Source organism: Pristiophorus japonicus, chromosome 23, assembly GCF_044704955.1.
Source record: "Pristiophorus japonicus isolate sPriJap1 chromosome 23, sPriJap1.hap1, whole genome shotgun sequence".
Lineage (NCBI taxonomy): Eukaryota > Metazoa > Chordata > Chondrichthyes > Pristiophoridae > Pristiophorus > Pristiophorus japonicus.
Window position 1 is genome coordinate 51,927,096 of NC_091999.1, and position 24,104 is coordinate 51,951,199.

General features: G+C 47.2%; 1 protein-coding gene across 1 annotated transcript in view; it reads right to left on the reverse strand.

Annotated features, from left to right (window-relative positions):
- Positions 1-24,104, reverse strand: part of LOC139235539 (zinc finger protein 850-like) — a 102,277-nt gene that overhangs the window by 28,495 nt on the left and 49,678 nt on the right. Inside the window, exon 4 of the mRNA XM_070866599.1 lies at positions 14,663-15,255. Coding sequence (XP_070722700.1) covers positions 14,663-15,255 — 593 coding nt within the window. The remainder of the gene's footprint in view (positions 1-14,662; positions 15,256-24,104) is intronic.

A 24,104-nucleotide genomic window follows, 5' to 3' on the forward strand; every position in this document is an offset into this window, starting at 1 on the left:
GGGGCGGAGGAGAGGAGGAGAGGGGGGGAGGGGAGGAGAGGGGGGAGGGGGGAGGAGAGGGGAGAGGGAGGAGGAGAGGGAGGGGAAGGGGAAGGAGGGGGAGGAGGGAGGAGAGGGAGGGGAAGGGGAGGGAGGGAGGGGGAGGAAGGAGAGGGAGGAGGGGGAGAGGGAGGAGGAGGGAGGAGAGGGAGGGGGAGGGGGAGGGGGAGGGGGAGGAGGAATGGGAGGATGGAGGAGAGGGAGGGGGAATGGGGAGGAGAGGGATGGGGTGGGTGAAGGGAAGGTGAGTGGGGGAAGATAGGGAGAAGGGGGGAGGGAGAAGGGAGGGTGGAGGGAGAAGGGAGGGGTGGAGGGGGAGGGAGAAGGGAGGGTGGAGAGGAGGGGGGAAGGGGAGCGGAGAGGAGGAGGAAGGGGGAGGGGAGGCGTGGGGAGGGGATGGGGGAGTGGGTGGAGAGGGGGGGATGGGGGGTGGGAGGAGAGGGGTGGGGATGGGAGGAGTGGGGTGGGTGGAGGGTGGAGGGAAAAGGGAGGGTGGAGAGGAAGGGGGAGGAGAGGAGGAGGAAGGTGGGTGGGGAGGCGTGGGGAGGGGATGTGGGAGTGGGTGGAGAGGGGAGGGGGTGGGAGGAGAGTGGTGGGGAAGCGGGGGTAGAGGAGGGAAACATTCTCCCCACACCGGGGGGGGGGGGGATATAAACCGGGGAACATTCTCCCCACACCGGGGGGGGGGATATAAACTGGGGAGCATTCTCCCCACACCGGGGGAGGGGGGGATATAAACCGGGGAACATTCTCCCCACACCGGGGGGGGGATATAAACCAGGGAACATTATCACCACACCGGAGGGGGGGGATATAAACCTGGGAACATTATCCCCACACCGGGGGGGGATATAAACCAGGAAACATTATCCCCACACCGGGGGGGGGATATAAACCGGGGAACATTCTCCCCACACCGGGGGGGGGATATAAACCGGGAAACATTCTCCCCACACCGGTGGGGGGATATAAACCGGGGAACATTCTCCCCACACCGGTGGGGGAGGGGATATAAACCGGGAAACATTATCCCCACACCGGGTGGGGGATATAAACCGGGGAACATTCTCCCCACACCGGGGTGGGGGAGGGGTGATATAAACCGGGGAACATTCTCCCCACACCGGGGGGGTGGAGGGGTGATATAAACCGGGGAACATTCTCCCCCTGCCTGCCAGGTCCTGGGTCCATTGCAGCCCGAAGGAGCAGTCAGTGCATGCGCTGTGTCTACGTCAAACTCTCAGGGAGCGTCTGTAAATCAATGAGAAATAGTAAATGACCAGGGAGCGTCTGTTAATGAAGGAGCATTGGTGACTGAGCAGGGAGCGTCTGAAAAGAATTCTAGATTCACAGAATATTGCAGCACAGAAGGAGGCCATTCGGCCCATCGAGTCTGCGCCGATACTTTCGGGGAGCAATCTGGTTATCCCACTTCCCCCGCTCTTTCCCCAAATCCCTGCAATATCATTCTGCTTCAAGTGTTTGTCCAATTCACTTTTGAAGGCTACTATTGACTCTGTCTCCACCGCTCCGTCAGGCAGTGCATTCCAAACCCTAACCACTCCTTGTGGGAAAATGGTTTTCCTCATGTGACCTCTGTTTTTGCCAATCGCCTCAAATCTGTGCCCTCTGGTTATCAGCCGTTAGAAACAGTTTCTCTGTTTATTCTATCTAATCTTCATGATTTTTAACACCTCTATCAAATCTCGTCTTAGCCTTCTCTGCTCCAAGGAGAACAATCCCAGCTTCTCCAGTCTCCACATAAATGAACTTCCTCATCCCTGGCACCATTCCAGTAAATCTCTTCTGTCCCCTCTCCAAAGCATTTGTGTCCTTCCTGAAGTGTGCCCAGAATTGGACCCAATCCTCCAGCTGGGGTCGAGCTAGTGTTTTATATCGCTTTAGCATAACTTCCCGGCTTTAGTACTCTGTGCCTCGATTTATAAAGCCCAGGATCCTTTACGCTTTATTAACAGCTTTGTTAACCTGTCCTGTAACCTTCAAAGATTTATTAAACTCTTTAAATATTTCAAAAAATGTAGCAGAAATGGAGAGTGGTCAGGGAGTGTCTGTAAAGGAAGGAGAAATGGAGAGTGGTCAGGGAGCCTCTGTAAAGGAAGGAGAAATGGAGAGTGGTCAGGGAGCGTCTGTAAAGGAAGGAGACATGGAGAGTGGTCAGGGAGCGTCTGTAAAGGAAGGAGAAATGGTGACTGGGCACGAAGTTCAATTTTAACATTCTCATCCTTGTTTTCAAATCCCTCCGTGGCCTCGCCCCTCCCGATCTCTGTAACCTCCTCCAGCCCTACAACCCTCCAGGATCTCTGGCGTCCTGCACATTCCTGGTTTTAATCACACCACCATTGGTGGCCATAGCTTCAGCTGCCTCGGCCCTAAGCTCCAGAATTCCCTCCCTAAACCTTCTTCCTACTTGAAGACCCTAAGAACATAAGAAATAGGAGCAGGAGTAGGCCATTTGGCCCCTTGAGCCTGCTCCACCATTCAATAAGATCATGGCTGATCTGATCATGGATTCAGCTCCACTTCCCTGCCCGCTCCCCATAACCCTTTACTCCCTTATTGTTCAAAAATCTGTCTATCTCCACCTTGTATATATAAAATGATCCAGCCTCTACAGCTCTCTGGGGCAGAGAATTCCACAGATTTACAACCCTCAGAGAAGAAATTTCTCCTCATCTCAGTTCTAAATGGGCGGTCCCTTATTCTAAGCCTATGTCCTTTAGTTTTAGATTCCCCTATGAATGCAAATATCCTCTCTGCATCCACCTTATCGAACCCCCTCATTATCTTATATGTTTCAATAAGATCACCTCTCATTCTTCTGAACTCCAATGAGTATAGGCCCAACCTATTCAACCAATCTTCATAAGACAATCCCCTCAGATCCGGAATCAACCGAGTGAAACTTCTCTGACAGCCACCAATGCAAGTATATCCCTCCTTAAATAAGGAGACCAAAACTGTACGCAGTACTCCAGGTGTGGCCTCACCAATACCCTGTAACAGGACTTCTCTGCTTTTATACTTTATCCCCCTTGCAATAAAGGCCAACATTCCATTGGCCTTCCTGATTACTTGCTGTACCTACATACTAACTTTTTGTGTTTCATGCACAAGGACCCCCAGGTCTCTCTGTACTGCAGCACTTGCAATTTTTCTCCATTTGAATTATAATTTGCTTTTCTATTATTTCTGCCAAAGTGGATAATCTCACAGTTTCTCACATTATACTTCATCTGCCAAATTTTTGCCCATTCACTAAGCCTTTGCAGATTTTTTGTGTCCTCCGCACAATTTTCTTTCCCACCCATCTTTGTATCATCAACAAACTTGGCTACATTACACTCTGTCCCTTCATCCAAGGCATTAATATAAATTGTAAATAGTTGAGGACCCAGCACCGATCCCTGCGGTACCCCACTAGTCACTGTTTGTCAACTGGAAAATGACCCATTTATCCCGACTGTGTTTTCTGTTAGTTAGTCAATCCTCTATCCATGCTAATATATTACCCCCAATCCAGTGAACTTTTATCTTGTGCAGTAACCTCTTCTGTGGCACCTTATCGAATGCCTTCTGGAAATCCAAATACACCACATCCACTGGTTCCCCCTTTTCCACTCTGCTCATTACATCCTCAAAGTACCCCAGTGAATTTGTCAAACCTGATTTCCCTTTCATAAAACCATGCTGACTCTGCTTGATTGAATCATGCTTTTCCAAATGTCCCATTACTGCTTCCTTAATAATGGACTCCAACATTTTCCCAACGACAGATGTTAGGGTAACTGGTCTATAATTTCCTGCTTTTTGTCTGCCTCCTTTTTTAAATAGGGGCGTTACATTTGCGGCTTTCCAATCTGCTGGGACCGCACCAGAATCCAGGGAATTTTGGGAGATTACAACCAATGCATCCACTCTCTCTGCAGCCATTTCTCTTAAGACCCTAGGATGTAAGGCATCAGGTCCAGGGGAATTGTCCGCCTTTAGTCCCATTATTTTACCTAGTACCACTTCATTAGTGACAGTGATTGTATTAAGTTCCTCCCTACCTATCGCCCCTTGATTATCCACTATTTGGATGTTTTTAGCTTCTACCACTGTGAAGATCGATACAAAATATTTGTTCAACTTCTCTGCCATTTCCCTGTTCTCCATTATTAATTCCCCAGTCTCATCCTCCAGGGGACCAACATTAACTTGAGCCACTCTTTTCCTTTTTAACCCTCTTTAAAATGTGCCTCTTTGACCCTCGGAGTCAAATTCTATCTGATAATGCTCCTGTGAAGCACCAGGGGCCATTTTACAGAGTTATTTCAAGGCTGAGATAGATACATTTTTGCTGTTTGGTGAATCGAGGGATATGGAGATCGGGCGGGAAAGTGGAGTTGAGGTAGCTGATCAGCCATGATGTTATTGAATGGTGGATCAGGCTCGAGGGGCCGTATGGCCTACTCCTGCTCATAACTCTTATGTTCTTAAAGGCGCTATATAAATGAAAGTTGTTGTTGTCTATAAAGGAAGGAGAAATGGTGATTGGTCAGGGAGAGCATTTGATCAGGACTGGGAGATATGGCAGATGGACAGCTTATAGGGAGCAATGGAGTGAGGGAAAGGAGAGAGAGAGACTATGTGCACAAGAAATTAACTGTAAAGTTGGGTGGGGAAGAGGAAGTGGGGAAGTGACTGCAGACAAAAGGAGGCACAATGGGAGAAGGGAGAGGAATAAAAGACACATAGAAAATAAGAAGACTTGCATTTGTTTCGCACCTTTCACCACCACCAGATGCCCCAAAGCCCTTTACAGCCAATTAAGTTCTTTTTGAAGTGTAGTCACTATCGTAATGTAGGAAACGCAGCAACCAATTTACAATGTGATAATGACCAGATAATCTGCTTTACTGATGTTAAGGGAAAATATTGGCCAGGACATCGGGGATAACTCCCCTGTTCTGCTTGAAATAGTGCAATGGGACCTTTTACACCCACCTGAGGGAGAAGACGGGGCCTCGGTTTCACATCTTATCCCAAAGACAGCACCTCCGACAGTACAGCAGTCCCTCAGCACTACACTGGAGCATCAGCCGAGATTTTTAAGTTCATGTCTCTGGAGTGCGATGTCAACCTACAACCTTGTGACCCAGAGGCAAGTGTGTTACCCACTGAGTCACAGCTGACACAAATACTGACATAGTTAGAGCAGGTTAGCTCAGTTGGAGATTTTCGATGATGCATTTATCAATGCTTAGATATTTTGTCTATTCCTCAAAATCAGTAATATTTTGGAACGTCCAGGTCAAGGTTCACAGATTAACAATAAGAAATAGGAGCAGGAGTAGGCCATTGGATCCCTCGAGCCTGTTCTGACATTCAATAAAATCATGGCTGATCTGATCTTGACCTCAACTCCACTTTCCTGCCTGCTCCCCATAACTCTTGACTCCCCTGTACTTCAAAAATCTGTCTAACTCCCCTTTAAATATATTGACTGACTCAGCCTCCACAGCTCTCTGGGGTAGAGAATTCCAAAGATTCACGACCCTCAGAGAAGAAATTCCTCTGCATCTCCGTTTTAAATGGGCGACCGCTTATTCTGAAACTAGTTCGAGATTCCCCCACGAGGGGAAACATCCTCTCTTCATCTACCCTGTCAAGCCCCCTCAGAATCTTACACGTTTCAATAAGATCACCTTTCATTCTTCGAAACTGCAATGAGTACAGGCCCAACCTGCTCAATCTTACTTCATAAGACAACCCCTTCATCTCAGGAATCAACCTCGTGAACCTTCTCTGAACTGCCTCCAATGCAAGTATAGCCCTCCTTAAATAAGGAGACCAAAACTGTACGCAGTACTCCAGGTGTGGTCTCACGAACACCCTGTACAGTTGCAGCAAGACTTCTCTACTTTTCTACTCCATTTCCCTTCAATAAAGGCCAACATTCCATTTGCCTTCCTGATTACTTGCTGTACCTGCACGCTAACTTTTTGTGTTTCATGCACAAGGACCCCCAGATCCCTCTGTACCGCAGCATTTTGTAGTCGCCATTTAAATAATAATTTGCTTTTTTATTCTTCCAACCAAAGTGCATAACCTCACATTTTCCCTCATTATACTCCATCTGCCAAATTTTTGCCCACTCACTGAACCTGTCCATAACCCTTTGCTGATTCTTTGTGTCCTCCTCACAACTTGCTTTCCCACCTATCTTTGTATCAGCAGCATATTTGGCTGCAGTGCACTCCGTCCCTTCATCCAAGTCATTAATATAGATTGTAAATAGTTGAGGCCCCAGCACTGATCCCTGTGGCACCCCACTAGTTATAGTTTGCCAACCTGAAAATGACCCATTTATCCTGACTCTCTGTTTTCTCTTAGTTAGCCAATCCTACATCTATGCTAATATATTACCCCCAACCCTGTGAGCTCTTATATTGTGCAGTAAACTTTTATCTGGCACCTTATCGAATGACTTCTGGAAATCCAAATACACAACTGCTACTGGTTCCTCTTCATCCACCCTGCTCGTTACATCCTCAAAGAACTCCAGCAAATTTGTCAAACGTGATTTCCCTTTCATAAAACCATGCCGTCTCTGCTTGACTATTATGATTTTCTAAATGTCCTGCTACTATTTCTTTAATAATGGCCTCCAGCATTTTCACAATGATAGATGTTAGGCTAACTGCTCTATAGTTTCCTGCTTTCTCTCTCCCTCCCTCCCTTGTTGAAAAGAGGTGTTGCATTTGAGGTTTTCCAAAACACTGGGACCTTGCCAGAATCCAGGGAATTTTGGTAGATTACAAACAATCCATCCACTTCCTCTGCAGCCACTTTTAAGACCCCAGGATGCAGGCCATTAGGTCCAGGAGACGTCCACCTTTAGTCCCAGTAGTTTGTCTAGTACATTTTCTCCAGTGATAGTAATTGTTTTAAGTTCCTCGCTCCCTGTGACCCCTTAATTATCTATTATTATTGTGATGCTTTTAGTGTCTTCCACCGTGAAGACCACACAAAATATTTGTTTCAAGTCTCTGCCATTTCCCCTTTTAATCCTCGCAGGGACCAATGTTTATTTTAGCTATCTCTTCCTTTTTATATATCTGTAGAAGCTCTGATTGTATTTACATTTCTTGCCAGTTTAATCTCAGTCTATCTTCTCCCTCTTTATTATTTTTTAAAACAATACTTAAAACCACACAGCAGAAGGAAAGAATGTTCCATAGAAACTCGAATTGTCTCTTCTGAATTTCAATCCTGTACTTACAGTGATGACTTTTGTAAACTCCTTTTGCAGGGTGTTAGAAGGGGAGGATTTGAAGAAGGGAAACTCAAACTAAACATCACGTCGTGATCAGATAGAGTCACTCGATGCATCAGAACTTGAATATCTTCGGCCTTTGAATGTGGAAGGAGAAATGTTTGTTTATTCTGTCTGTGGGGAAAGATTACAAACATCAGTGTGACTGAAAAAGCAGAGACACACACACCCGAGTGAGAGTGTTTCAGTGCACTGATTGTGGAAAGAGCTTTAACCAGTTACACAGCCTGAAAAACCATCGCACCATTCACAGCGGGGGAAAACTGTAAACGTGTTGTGTGTGGAGGAGGATTCAACTGATCATCCAACCTGGAGAGACGGAAGCACACCCGCACCACGGAGAAACCGTGGAAATGTGGGGACTGTGGGAAGGGATTCAGCTACCCATCTGCGCTGGAAATTCATCAACACATTCACACTGGGGAGAGGCCGTTCACCTGCCCCGTGTGTGGGAAGCAATTCACTCAATCATCCAGCCTGGTGAAACACCAGCTTGTTCACACTTGAGAGAGGCCATTCACCTGCTCTGAATGTGGGAAAGGATTCACGCAGTCATCCAGCCTACTGACACACCAGCTTGTTCACACTGGGGAGAGGCTGTACATCTGTTCAGAGTGTGGGAAGGGATTCACTTGGCCATCCCACCTGCTGACACACCAGCGAGTTCACACTGGGGAGAGGCCGTTCACCTGCTCGGAGTGTGGGAAAGGATTCATTGTGTCATCCCGCCTGCTGACACACCAGCGAGTTCACACTGGGGAGATGCCGTTCTCCTGCTCTGAGTGTGGGAAGGGATTCACTCGGTCATCCCACCTGCTGAGACACCAGCAAGTTCACAAGTGACTGCAGTGGTTGGATTCTGCTATCATTGCTGCTGTTAATCACATCCTGACTGAATCGTGTCCATTCCGACAGTTGAAGTTTGTTTCTGATGATAATAGCCCTATAACTGGGCTGGAATATAATATTTTGATATTTCAATAACAGAGTGTGTCGGTATTTAATGTTCCAAGATAAGAGGAGACTAATTGATGTCCTGTTACTGACTGCACCATTTTGGGGTTTTTTCTCCTTTCTAACTCTGGATTATTTCAGTTCTCATACCTTTGGTTACTCTCGTGGACTAGTTCAAGTTCCCCATATCTTCCAGAGTGCTTCTCCTAGCCTTGGTATTGTGGGAAGGTGTCGGTAACATGCCCGGGATCACCAAACACTAAACCCAGTCTGTGAATCACTTTCAGATACTGGACTTAGTGTGTGCCCCACAGCATCTCTCTCACCTTCGATGTGTGAATGGAGCATCACGCCTGCAAACCTGGGTTCAATTTAAATTTGAATCCATTCAGGAAATGTATTTAAGAAAATACAGGTCACATCAAATAATTGGCAACGGTTTAGAGTCAACAAGATGAACAAGTAAATACATCCCGGCCCAATATTCCAGCTCTACATTCACAGGAAAAATCTGTTATCACACTCCTCGAGTAGACAGAATATAGAACAATGCTAACTCTAAGAATATCGAGCATCTATTGTAAATATCTTTCAAATTCCGACTGATGCAATCTGGTGTTTTCCTTTCAGGTGAAGTGAAAGGAAGATGTGAGGGGTGTTGGTATAGGGAACTCGGTTAATTCAGCTTCTGAAAGGTGTTCATGTTTAGTTCATTCCATATCGGGGAAAATGTGGTTGTTATCATTAGAGAAAGATTTCACTGAGCAACAGTTGGTGTTTCCAACCAACTGGCCATGGATATTTTCATCATAGAATGTTTAGATTAGAAATATTATGTTAGAATAAGAAAAGTTCAGAGACTAGTGGTTTGTGCTTGCCACAGGAAGACCAGTGTTTTACGTGCTTCTAACATTGTTGATGGATGTTGAAGAAAATGCAGACTTGTGTCTCTGGACTATGCCATAGCCAAAGACTACCATATCAGGCAATGCCAGTTCCAGTTTGATAAGAGGTTGATGGCATAGCATAAGATCCAGCAGTTAAAACAAAATTATCTCCAGTTATCTGCAGACATCGAATGTCGCAGCATGCTGACAAAGTTGGACTTAAGAATTTAAAGTATTGAGTTAAATTATTGGAATCGATTGTTTTAGAATTGAATTGTTATCGAATGGAAAAGTGGTGAAGTTATGCTAAACTTGTATCGAACCTTGGTTAGACTTTGTGTGTGCAATTCTGGTCACCATATTATAAAAAGGGTATGGAGGCACTGGAGAGGGAGCAGAGAAGATTTACAAGGATGATACCAGAAAGGCGAGCAGATACCTATCGGGAAAGAATGGAGAGGCTGGGTCTCTTTTCTCTTGAAAAAAGAAGGCTGAGGGGTGACATAATGTCTCTAAAATGATGAAAGGTTGTGATTGAGTAGACACAGTGTTTCCACTTGTGGGGACCAGCATAATTAGAGGCCATCAACATAAGATAGTCACCAAGAAATCAAATGGGGAATTCAGAAGAAACCTCTACCCAGACAGTGGTGAGAATGTGGAACTCACTGCCACAGGGAGTCGTTGAAGCGAATAGTATCGATGCATTTAAGGGGAGGCTAGAGAAACATATGAGGGAGAAGGGTATCGAGGGTTATGTGGATATAGTTAGATGAGGAAAGAACGGAGGAGGCTCGAGTGGAGCATAAACGCTGGCATGGACTGGTTGGGCCGAATGGCCTGTTTCTGTGTCGTATATCCGATGTAATCCTATTGTCCAAGTCACACTGCTCGAAGGGGAAGATAAATGACTTGCATCCAAATGCAATTGTTACTTTAGTCTTCTTTGTAAAATGACAAAGTCTGGGCATAATTTGTTTGTGAAATTAAAACTGATTATATATATATATATATATATATTGCTAAGCTTCGCTGGTCAGACCCATGGGAAGAAAAATTTACTTAAAATTGAGATAATTATGTTTTATTTTTGAAAAAGTCCCGTCTCTGTGGTTCTGTCCAAACTATGTATTCAGAAATAAGTTTTTGGGGGTGCCTGTTATGCCAAAGGTAACTAACATGCTTCCTCTTGGAGACTGAATTGCTCTCTGGCATATTTTGGAGAATAAAAGGTCCAAGAAGAGGTTCGGTTAAATAAAATTAAACAAAGAAACTGGGTCAAAACTTGGACCAAGTGGGATTATTTGATCGATGTTTAAAGACAGTATGATATTGTATCAGACAGTAAAGTTCCTCCGGGCTCATGAATGAAATGGTGAACACTATAAAATGTAATGAGAGGAAATGAGTGAGGATATAAAAGGAAAACAGGAAAGTTACACCTCCAAATAGAAATTATTCTTAACTCATTGATCCTGGGCGAATTGTCATAAATCACCTGGGTACAATCTGGTGTTAATGTAAATTCTTGTTAAAGTCAGGGAAGTGTAGGAAATTGCTAAGATTTTTCTCAGATGTTTGTGTCATTGCCTACACTGAACAATAAGAAAACTGAATTTGATCGCCTGGCCACTACCCCAGAAATCGGGACCGTGCAGAGGGAGATGAGCAAAGATCTTCAGACACCCCACGATCTTTTGATAAGATCACCTCAAATGGCTTGGATCAGATGTCACATGTGGCATGATATTGGGATACCGCTGTGTGTGTGTGTGAACGAGTCTCGGGCATGCTCAGTTATCGACAACAGCACAACATGAAATGGCTAATGTGCCACAGGAGAGCGAGACAACTTTTTAAACCATCAAGGTCGTGACACATTCTCCATAGAGAAAGCGACTTTGAAATAATCCAGATAGAGTTAAGCACACTGCTACCTGTCAGAGGCATTAGAATTAACAGGAGCGAGAATGCTGATCAAATGAGGATTTCCTTACAGCTGGAATGGTCATCAGTTTCAAGGCCTCCACTAAGTACTGAACAAAGAAAGCTTGTAGAGAGGCTAAAAACAAAAAAAGTCAGCCTGTCTCTGTCTGGACAAGGTGGCCATGGCTGTGTACAGATCAGCTACAAGCTGAAGGTGGGAGATAAGGAGGCCAGACCTCTCAGGCTCCATAACAAAACATGCATCCAAGTGAGAGGCGATCTCCAGGAGGAAGCAGAGGACCTCAAAAGGGTTAGTTTTGGATTATGCAGTAGCCAGAGACTACCATATTAGGCAATGCCGGCTCCAGTTTGATAAGAAAACAGTCAATAAATGTAAGCTTTTTCCTTTGTTTGTTAGCGTGGAGATACCCGTGCCTGGTTACACGTGCTCCATCTGTGACTATACTCCACTTGTAAATTGATTATAAGCAGAAGACTGAATTCGTTACTACTCAAGTGAACAAACAGAAGTTTGTTTTAAATCAACACTTGGTTCTTTTTTTTAAGTTTGGAACTTCAAAACTTCCTTCGGAATTAAAAATTCGTTAAAACAGCAGAAATCATTCGTAAAGCTATCATTATTGACCTTGAATAAAACATAGCTTAGTTAATTTCAATAACTCCAATTTAATTCAGATTAATATTTTATGAACTAAACACAATACAGTGCAGAAAAAATAAAACAAAATAGCACATGCTTACAGAACACAGTAAATTACATCATTGTTATCTTCAGGTGCTTTTAAGGAAAGATAAACTTGCTATAGAGGGAGTGCAATGAAGATTGACCAGACTGATTCCTGGGATGGGGGATTGTCCTATGAGAGATTGAGTAGACCAGGCCTATATTCTCCAGCGTTTAGAAGAATGAGAGGTGAGAGGCGACACCCACATCCCATGAACGAATGTTTAAAAAGAGATGAGGTATTTAAATTTGATCAAGGACACCAGCCAATTTAATAGAGACACTCCCTGTCCTTCAGGACCTGTGTCCAGGAGAGAAGCTGATGGGTTTGTCTGATCATCTTTGAGTTCAATGTTGTGCTCATCGAGCTGAGCAGCCCATGCCAGCATCAAACAATCTCCAGTCAGGCACAACACAGGTCAGATACAGAGTGAACCCATTGGTCGCTACCTGACACAGATACTGAGGGACAGGGAGTGTCCGGGACACTGACATTTCTCATTCAATAAGGTATAAATTGATCCTGTACCTTTCCCCATTAATCCTGGGCTGCACACGGCTCGAATCCTGCTCCTGTTTCCCTTCCTGCAACAGCACTGAGCTCAACCCAGCCCATAATGATCAGGGCTCAGGGAGGGTGGTTGCTCGGCACTGCAGTGATGTCATAAAGCAGAGCCATTCAGCCCAGCTGGTCCTCTCCTTGTCCCTTTCAAGGTGGAGAGCTGAGACAATCTGTCTCAACACACATCCCCCTGTTCATACTGAGAGTCCCCGGGGAAGGCCCAAGGCCCAGAGTGTGGAACACAACCAAGGGGGAAAGAGGAGGAGAGAAGGGGAGGTAAATCAAGGAGTGGGGACTGAGGGCCACCAAGCTTCAGTTTTAGAGCCTGTAGAATTCAGGAGGGATCAGTGAGTTCTGTAGTTTCAGGATCCAGGGAGAGAACAAGGAGCAGATGGGGAGACTGGTGTGGATTCCAGCACAGTGAGGATGTAGGGGGAGGGAGATTGTGTCGGGCCGTGTATTAGGGATGTAGGAGGGACAAGAGAGGAAAGGTCAGAGGAGCAATTACTGCAGCAGTGTCCATCAATAGTGAGAGAGAGAAGGTGGGGGTCAGAGTGGGCCTGGACAGGCCGGTAAACTGTTTGTTTGCTGTGATCAGCTTTCCTTCTGTCACAAATAGCCTCCTGTAGCCCAGTGACACAAACAGCCCATTAAACGCCACCAATGTCCTTTCGTCTGGTGAGGTCTCCCTTTGTGAAACATCGGCTGTTGTTAAAGCTTCTCATTCTGACTCGCTCACAGTGAGACAGTATCCACTTTCCCTTTTATTCCATGGGCTTCATCTTTGCTGGTATTGGTAACACGCCCGGGATCACTAAGCACAAAACCCAGTCTGTTAATCACTTTCAGCTACTGGACTGAGCGTGTGCCCCACAGCATCTCTCTCACCTTCAATGTGTGAATAGAGCATCACGCCTGCAAAGCTGGTTAAGTTTATATCCAGGCAGAAAATCTATTTAAGAAAAGTCTGTAGGCCAATGAAACACTGTTCAGGTGCCAATGTGCTGCTGGTTTGTCCGGAATTTTGCCTGTAATGGAAAATAACTGATCATTTCTCCCAGTGTAACCTTTGCTGTAATGAAATATGTATTGTAATAAGCCTCAGGGCCTTGCTCATGTCTGCTGCAATTGTGTAGAAAGGGGATGTGTGAAGAGATGGTGTTTGTATGGAGATGTGAAACAAGGAAACGGTATCTGTGTGTGGCAGTGACACAGCCTTGTGGTCAGAGGCAGAACCATGCACCGATATCCTTGAGCTTATTATTTGAGCAGGGTCAGTTCATGAATGCTCAAGCTCAGAGGTGCCAGGGATCGGGAGCAGCGGCAGTAAATAAACTCTAAATGTAAATTCCGATGTAGTTTATCTTCAATTATTCCTATTTTAATAGCTTTTGCTGAATGTGTCCCATGCCACATGCCAGGATATTGGATCAGGCCCACCCGAGAAAATGAGTTTGACACCTTGAGGTAGACAATGTCAACCAGATTCCCCCATCCACCAACCTAACAACTTCTTTACAGACTCAAGCTAGTTTGTAAGACGTGACCTTGTTTTCCGGAATCCATGTTCAGTATCTCTAATGGCCCCTTCACTTTCCCCATGATGGAAAACAGCATCTCTCTGGGTCCCTTCAAGCACCTTCCCAGTGACCGAGGTCACGTTGATGGGCCTTCAGTTTCTGAGCTCTGACTTGTGCACAATTGAAAAATGGGAACTACATGTGCTACCTTCCAATCTCAGGGAACAACCCATGAATCTACTGATCTGTTGGCGACATGGGCAAGAGGCTGGCAGAGCTCCCATCCTATCTTTTTTAGCACCCTTGGGTGGATATCATCCGCACCTTACACTGTCAAGATAAACCCGCACGGGTTGCTGTCAGTGAAGAGAGTTGAGAAAGAACAAAGTGCCATTTGCCCCTCTCAGTATGATCCTGAAGGACTGTGTCCATGCTGAAGTTCTTCACCCAAAAGATCCTCCCCACAGATTGTCCTCTCTGAGCTCCAGCCAGGTGATGCTAAACACTCGAGTGGGAAAGAGAAAAGCCTGCAGCAATGTGTTGAAAGCAACATGAATTTATTTGTCTATATCCCGAATATTACAGGAGTTTTCATCTGCAGAAACAAACCCCAATTGTCAGAATGAAGATGGTTCAGTTGCGTTATGATTAACAGCAGCAATAACAGCATAATCCAACCCCTATAATCATTTGTGAACTCGCTGGTGCCTCAACAGGTGGGATGACTGAGTGAATCCCTTCCCACACTCAGAGCAGGTGAACGGCCTCTCCCCAGTGTGAATTTGCTGGTGCCTCAACAGATGGGATGACCGAGTGAATCCCTTCCCACATTCAGAACAGGTGAATGGCCTCTCCCCAGTGTGAACTCGCTCGTGCCTCAACAGGTGCGATGACTGAATGAATCCCTTCCCGCACTCATAGCAGGTGAACGGCCTCTCCCCGGTGTGAATTCTCTGGTGTGCCAGCAGGTTGGATGACTCATTGAATCCCTTCCCACACTCAGAGCAGCTGAACGGCCTCTCCCCAGTGTGAATTCGCTGGTGTGTCAGCAGGGCGGATGACTGAGTGAATCCCTTCCCACACACGGAACAGGTGAACGGCTTCTCCCCAGTGTGAATTCGCTGATGTATCAGCAGGTTGGATGACTGAGTGAATCCCTCCTGACACTCAGAGCAGGTGAACGGCCTCTCCCCAGTGTGAACTCGTTGGTGTGTTTCCAGCTGGGACGGGTAGTTGAAACGTTTCCCACAGTCCCCACATTTACACAGTTTCTCCCCAGTGTGACTGCGCTTATGTCTCTCCAGGTTGGATGATCGGCTGAAGCCTTGTCCACACGCAGAGCATGTGTACACTTTCTCCCCACAATGAACAGTGCTTTTTGCATACATAGCTGCTGGATGATATTCCATTCCCGATGAATCGAGTGACTTCGTCAGATGTTAATGTGATGTTTGAGCCTCCGGTCGATAAATCCTCCCCTTTTAACACCCTGTAAAGTGAATTTCATTCATGAAAAAGGGTGGATGAGAGAGAACCCACAAAAACACAAAGGCACTTTGAGAAATTGAACTTAATGAACTTGGTAATTTCTGGCACCAGCACTAGAAATAGTAGCCATGAAAGCTGCCAGTTTGTGGTAAAACCTAACTGGTTCATTAATATCCTTCAGGAAAGGGAACCCGCCTCCATTGAGATCCCCACAAGGGGAATTGTTGGTCCCACTGGGCCCAGAAATACTGGGGGTGAAACCCAGCAGCTTCTCCTCCATCTCCACTCCAGCTCAAACAGATGCAACAAACAGACCCACACAGGAGGCCAGGTATCCAAAGCGTCTTTCTAACATTTGCAGCATAGTTGAGAGGCGATTTATTCTAAATTGCCCTGGATTTGTAGACTTGAGATTCTAGATTTTGCTTTGTACCGGAATCCAGGTCAGCGATTGGAGCATGGACAGGATCATCAGAATGGCCCAGGTACAGCAGGTGGTGTGGCAAGCAGCAGAGGAGTGGTGAGGTCCAGGTGGAGTAGCGCCGGGAGATCGGGGCTGAGAGATTGTGGCCCACAAGGCCGAGAATTCGGCGCTGAGAGATTGGGGCCAAGGAGAAGAAAGAGTTCGGGGCTGAGAGATTGGGGCCAAGGAGAGGGAAGAGTTCGGAATGGAGAGATTGGGGCCAAGGAGAAGTGAGTGTTCAGGGAGGAGAGATTGTGGCCAAGGAGAGATGAGAGTTCAGGGCGGAGAGATTGGGGCCCAGGAGAGGTGAGGGATTGGGGCGGTGAGATTGGGGCCCACAAGCAGCGAGAGTTCTGGGCGGTGAGATTGGGCCCCACGAGAGGCGAGAGTTCAGTGGGGGAAGAGATTGGGGCCCACGAAAGGCGAGAGTTCGGGGCGGAGAGATTGGGCCCCACAAGAGATAGGAGTTTGGGGTGAAGAGATTGGGGCCACAAGAGGCGCGAGTTCGGGGCCCGGGATAGGCAAGGGCCCAGGGACAGCATGGGCCAGACCACACTGCGATCTATGGGCAGTAGGAGTATGTGCACCAGGTCTGCGCAGCAGAACTTGGTCTCCAGTCATCTTGGTTAACCCTTCCCACTGGACCAAGACCTCGCTCTGTTCAGCCCGTGTGGTGGCTGTTATGCAACGGACACACGCGTTAAAAGAATCCACGCACAGGCATCTCCCACCCTTCAATATGTAGTTCGGGACCTGGAATATCAGGTCTCATATTGAAACATCTGTGAACTCATCACGTTTTGGTGTGGAAGTGGGTCATCCTCGATTCAAGGGACTGCCTAATATTATACTGTACATGAGACCAGGGAGTGACTTCCGCATCCAGCACCCACCCTGATACAGAGCGGCTGGGAATTGCTGGGAATGCTGTATTTCATGGTGTGGGGGAGGCACTGCCCCTGGGATTTGCTGGTGTCGGGCCTGGAGGCTTTGACACGCAGGCTGAGAGCCGCAATCGGTGTTGCCCGGGACCTGAGAGCCACACCCGGTGTTGCCCGGGGCCTGAGAGCCACACTCAGTGTTGCCCGGGGCCTGAGAGCCGCATTCTATGATGCATGCGACCTGGTGCATGAGGCCTGGGAGCCACAATCGGTGCTGCCCGGGACTGAGAGTCACACTTGGTGTTGCCTGGTGCCTGAGAGCCACACTTGGTGATGCTGATGCCATGCTCGCTCCAATCAGTCCACGGGAGCCTCTCCACACAGGGGCATACTCTCCAGGGACCAGGCCTACCCACGTTGCCCCCCTGCTGATGGAGATAGGGCGTATTCGGAGCACTCTGGGTAAGATCATCCACCATTGTCACCGAGAGTACGGCACAGGAGGCCATGCAGCCCATCCTGTCTGTACCGGCTCTTTGGTGGAGCTGTTCAATGAGTATCACTCCTCTGCTCTTTACCCATTGCTAGATATATTTTTCCCAGCAAGTATTTATCCAATTCCCTTTTAAAAGTTACAATTCAATCCACCACGCTTTAAGACCGTGCAATCTGGAATAGAACAATTTGCTGAGTAACAAATGATCCCACATATCACCTCTCGTTATTTTGCCAATCATCGGATGTCTGACTCCTCTGGTTACCTTCCCTAATGCCACTAGAAACACTTTCTCCACATTTACTCTACCTAAATCGTTCATAAATTTGTACATCTCTATCAAATCTCCTTTTACCCTTTCCTGCTCTCTGGAGAAAACTTCAGCAGGCTCTCCACATCACGGAAGTCCCATCTCACTGGCACCATTCCTTCTGTACCTTCTCTAAAAGCTTGCCATCATTATGAAAGTTTGGAGCCCAAACTTGAACACAATTCTCCAGCTGAGGCCTAACCAGTGTTTTATAAAGGTTTAGCAAGTTAAACATAAAATGCTGATATTTCTCTGATGGGGTTTAAAGGGCGAGGTCCATCTAGTCAGTTGGATGTGTCAATGAGACTGTGAACCTAAAGTAGTGCATTTAGAGTGCAGAGCCAGGGACATGCTGTGTAACCGGGCGCAAACACTCCTGCACAGCCCACACATTACTTGTTTCCCATTTGGCATGGAAGTAATGTGTTAATTGCAACAAATCATTTGATTTGATTTCAAATAGTTTAGGATAGAAATTGAATCATGTACCTATGATTTTTCCCCAACTCAGATTCAAGACCTCAATTGTTCTCTTCATCTGTGTGCAGTCACAGGATTCCAAACCTGAGACTGTACATTGGGTTTCCAATTCTGGGACTGCACATGGGGATTCGAACCCTGGGAGAGTACTTGGGCATTCTAACACTGGGAGAGTACATGGGGATTCTAACCCTGGGACCATACATGGGGATTCTAACCCAGGCACTGTAAATGGGGATTCTAACCCTGGGACTGGAAATGGGGATTTTATCCCTGGGCGAATATGTGGGCATTCAACCCTAGGAGAGTACATGGGGAATCTAACTCTGGGACTGTTCATGGGGATTCTAACACAGGCATTGTACATGGGGATTCTAACACTGGGAATGTACATGGCGTCCAGGCATTTGGGCCCCCTTCAGAGATGACTGAGCCTTTACTTCCCCGCAGTGCTCCAGGTGTGGTCTAGCCAGGGCTTTGTGCAGCTGTTGTGGGATGGCAGCACCCATAGAACAGTATGAAGGCAGGTAGCTTACTACTGACTTTCATTTTAAACTTTTAATCAACTTGGGAAAACTTTTAAAACTTCAAGAGAAACTTTTAAACAACTTGGGGAAACTTTTAAAACCTCTGGAAAAAATGTTAAATAACTTGGCAAACCTTTTTTAAAACTCCGGGAGAAACTTTTAAAACTTCTGAAGAAACTTTTAAACAATGTGGAGGAACCTTTAAGAATAATTTTATTTTAAAAATGTTTTATTAAGCAATTGAATACTGTACCCCAATCTAAATAGAAAATAGTTCGGTGTGCTTTATTAGCATCATTTTCAGCCATTTGAAACCAGGTTACTCACAACGACGCCCAGCAAGCAGGTGTGCCTCCGACCAGGTGACCGCGACATCACCCAGCCCCTCCTGCGGCGGGTTTATATCACTCCAGCGGAGGGTTTTCATCCCTGCAGCAGCGGGCCTACATCCCTCTCCTCATCGACGGCTGGACCTCCTCTTCCCCACTGGTGGCCTGGCTATGATTCTTTCACCCTCCTACTCCTTGCTGACCTCCCACTTGGAACTCCAGCAGACAACTGACTTCCTAATGCCTGCCCCCAACCAAGCCTCGGACCACTTATCAACAAGGGTGCTACTCAGCACCGAGCTTGCAGCCAACATTTTGCCTTCAGCAATTAGGCTCATACAGAAGTGCCTGGTCTCCAGTCGTCTTGAATCCCTTGCCACTGGACCAAGACCTTGCTCAGCTATGCCACCCCACATTAAAAGAACTCACACACAGGCATCTTCCACTCCGTTAACATGAAGTTCGGGACCTGAAACGACAGGACTCCCATTGGACAGGCCAGAATGCCGCACCACCATAGTTGCCCGGGAACTTAGAAGCTTTGACATCGACATCGCCACCCTAAGCGAGATCCGGCAGGCAGGGGAAGGCCAGCTCAAGGAACAAGATAGAGGTTACACCTTTTTCTGGAAAAGAATACCAGAGGAAGAACGCCACCTTCATAAAGTCGGCTTCGCCATCAAAATGAGCTGATCAACAGCCGCAAAGACACCCCCAGTGGGGTTAACGAACGCCTCTTGACGCTTCAACTCACACTATCCCGGAACCAATGCGCCATAGTCATCGGTGCGCATGGCCGAACACTGGATGCAATGGATGAGACCAAAGAGGATTTTTATTCCAACCTCGAAACATCCCTGTCCTGTGTCCCCGCAGGTGACAAACTGATCCTCCTCGGTGACTTCAATGCCAGGGTCGGCAAAGATAGAGCCCACTGGGGAGGCGTGATTGGCAGTGAGGGGGTAGGGAAAGCCAACTCCAGCAGTATCCTACTCCTGACAAAATATCTAGAACATGAACTTCTCATCACCAACACCTTGTTCCGCCAGAGGGAAAAATACAAGGCATCGTGGTAATACCCTTGCTCCAAACGCTGGCACCTGCTCGACTATGTCATCGTCCGAGCCAGGGATCACAAGAGTGTGCGCATCACCCACATCATGACAGGAGCTGACGACTGTTGGCCGGACGACCGCCTGACCCATCATCGACATTAACCCCAAAGTTGAGGGGACAGCAGAAGCAGTGCCGCAAGAACGTCAATGCCGGGGCACTTAAAGTCCCAGCTAAGAGAGTCCTATACAGCCAACGCTTCACAGCTAACCTGACATGCCTTGACGACGCTGAGATGCTGAATGCCCACAGTGCTTGCTTGCCCTCCAGGCCTCATAACTACTGCCTGTGAAGAGACACTTGGTCATTCAACCAGAACACACGAGGACTGGTTTGATGAGAATGATCAGAGATCCAAGAATTTATATTTCTGAGGCTCAAGCAACAACCCAACTCAGGAGCAGCAAAGCAACACTACAGGCGGCTCAAAGCTGAGGTCCAACAAAAAACCTGGCACCTAAAGAACAGGTGGTGGATGGAGAAAGCACAGGAGATACAATAACTGGCCAACAGCCATGATGTGCGAGGATTCTTTATATCAGTCAAGGCCACCTACGGTCCAAACTCCCAAGGCCCCACCCCACTGCTGGCCAAGAATGGGGAAACACTCATCAAGGACACCGAGGTTGTCAAGGCCCGCTGGAAGGAGCACTTCGAAGATCTCCTCAATCGAGATTCTGAATTTGACTCGAGTGTTCTCGACTCCATCCCACAGTATGCGTCCCGCCCCCACTTCAGTGAAACACCAACGTTACATGAGTAGGAAAAGCCATAAGACAACTCAAGAACAACAAGGCTACGGGAGCGGATGGAATCCCTACTGAGGTGCTAAAGCATGGCGGAGATGTGTTGTTGGCACGAGTACATGACCTCATCACTCTCATCTGGAGGGAGGAGAGCATGACGGAAGATCACAGAGATGCAGTGATCGTGACCATCTTTAAAAAGGGGAGGCAAGTCCAACTGCAGCAACTACAGAGGAATCTCCCTGCTAATCAGCCACTGGGAAAGTTTTTTTCGAGTCCTCTTCAACCGTCTTCTCCCTGTGGCCGAGGAGCTCCTCCTGAAGTCACAGTGCCCCACGGGGCACATCATCATGATCTTTGCAGCGCGACAGCTGCAGGAAAAATGCAGGGACCAGCGCCAGCCGTGATACATGGGCTTTTTCAACCTTACAAAGGGAATTGACACTGTGAACCATGAGGTTCCATGGAGCATCCTCCTCCATTTTGGATGCCCTCAAAAATGTCTCAACATCCTTCGCCTGCTCCATGATGACATGCAGGTGATAATCCTTACCAACGGATCCATTACAGACCCAATCCACGTCGGGACCAGGGTCAAACAGGGCTGCGTCATTGCTCCCACCCTCTTCTCAATCTTCCTCGTTGCCATGCTCTACCTCACAGTCAACAAATTCCCTGCTGGAGTGGAACAAAACTACAGAACCAGCAGGAAGCTGTTTAATCTTCGCCGCCTCCGGGACAAAGTCCAAGATAACTCCTACCTCTGTAGTTGAGCTACAGTACGTGGACAATACCTGTGTCTGCGCACATTCTGAGGCTGAACTCCAGGATATAGTCGACGTATTTACTGAGGAACAGGAAAGCATGGGCCTAACGCTAAATATCCGTAAGACAAAGATCCTCCACCAGCCAGTACTCGACGTACAACACTGCCACCCAGTCATCAAGATCCACGGTGCAGCCCTCGACAACATGGAGCATTTCCCATACTGCGGGAGCGTCTTATCAACAAAAGCAGACATTGATGAGGAGATTCAACACCACCTCCAGTGCAGCAGTGCAGCCTTCAGCCGGCGGAGGAAAAGAGTGCTCAAAGACCAGGCCCTCAAAGCTACCACCAAGCTCATGGTCTACAGGGCTGTAGTAATACCCACCATCCTGAATGGCTCAGAGGCACGGACCATGTACAGTAGACACCTCAAGTCGTTGGAGATATATCACCAATGATGTCTTTACAAGATCCTACAAATCCCCTGGAATGACAGGTGCACCAACATCAGTGTGCTCGTCTAGGCTAACATCCCCAGCATTGAAGCACTGACCACACTCGATCAGCTCCACTGGGCAGGCCACTCAGTTTGCATGCCAGACATGAGACTCCCGAAGCAAGTGCTCTTTTGTGGAGGTCCTTCTTGGCAAACGAGCCAAACGTGGGCAGCGGAAACGTTACAAGGACACCCTCAAAGCCTCCCTGATAAAGTGCGACATCCCCACTGACACCTGGGAGTCCCTGGCCAAAGACCGCCCTAAGTGGAGGAAGTGCATCCGGGAGGGCGGGGAGCACCTCGAGTCTCAATGCAGAGAGCATGCAGAAACCAAGTGCAGGCAGCGGAAAGAGCGTGCGGCAAACCAGTCCCTCCCACCCATTCCCTCAACGACTATCTGTCCCACCTGTGACAGAATCTGTGGCTCTCGTATTCGACTGGACAGCCGTCAATAAACTCAGTTCAGGAGTGGAAGCAAGTCTTCCTCGATTCCGAGGGACTGCCTATGATAATGATGAGATGGAGATTCTAACCCTGGGACTGAACATGGGGATTCCAACCCAAGGATTGAATATTTCTGGCCCTTCTCTGTTACAATTATGTAGGACTTAACCCATAAGGTCGGTACTAAGCATCGCCTTTAGGGGAGATGTTGAGAAATTCGAGGTGTGGAGAGTGAGAATAAAATATCTGATATACTCCTTTACCCACTGGGACCCAGTTGGAAACAGACACTGACATCGCTCACTTTGTTCCTGAACCAAGAGGGCCGCGCATGCGCGGTGCGACTCACCGAATCAAGCTGGCCGAGCGCTGAGCCAGCCTTCCTGTACGAAGATGGCCGCCGTTAGCCTGGGGCTTTGACTGGGAGAAAGCCCCAAAACTGCAACCGCCGATATGCCGGTTATTATTCCGGGCTTGCGGTAGCACCGGTGCTTTATGAAGCCTTCCAAGCGACCCGCTGGTCCATTGCTCCCCTCCACCCGCTCAAATTTAGCGCTTCTGCGGAGGTCATGTTGACCGTTTCTCCTTCGCCACTACATTCGCCGCGCATGCTCCAAAACCAGCCACGACGCGCGCCTGCGCACTGAACTCCTGTAGTTTGAGTTCGGCACCTTCTCGCCCGTGGTGCATACTGGGTAAATAACCCGCCATTTAATAGCTGCATTGGTGAATAGATCAGGATATACTGGGATTGCATTGGGCATTGAACGATATTCATTCTGGCAGATATTGTTTGTTTCTGATGATCTTAATAACTCCTATACCTGAGCTGGAGATTAATGTTCTATACAAATATTGAATAAATCAGCTTGGTTCAAACACAGTGTGTCGAATGTTTGATTTCTCCATAATAATATCTACTTAATGTTCTGTTACCGACTGTTCCATTTTGGGCCTTTTCTTACTGTAGATTATTTCACTTCTCACCCAGTTCATCTTTTATGACATCAAATCCCAAGGTTGTTCTGTTTGAGTATTCGGCTTGTGCGTGTCATAAACTGAACCGGAGTGTCTCATGTTACACTCATATAACGTTCCTTTCAACCAACTATTGATTGAAGTATGATGCTTTCGACTTGAAATCTATTATTTTGTACATTGTTTAACGATTTTTGAATGTGGTTGCTATATGTAATAGTTTTTGAAATGTGTGATCTTTGTAACTATCTTTGCTGATTTTGAAAGTTTTGTTGATATATTTTCTTGTTACTTACATAGCTGGCAGAATTTCTTGCATCAAGATAATTGTTTAAATATTTCCATTATCGGGTCTTTAGCTCCTCCACTGATCCCTGTGAACAACCTTTGGTTCGGGACTGGGTTTGGGTGCGAGTTTAGGGTTTAGTGGTTGTGGTTATTTGTTAGGATTGGGGTTAGTGGTTGGGATCGTCAGTAGGATATTAGGCACCTTGGAATCCCTGGCCAAAGACCACCGTAAGTGGAGGAAGAACATCCAGGAGGGCGCTGAACACCTCGAGTCTCATCGCCGAGAGCATGCTGCAAACAAGCGAAGGTAGCGGAAGGAGCATC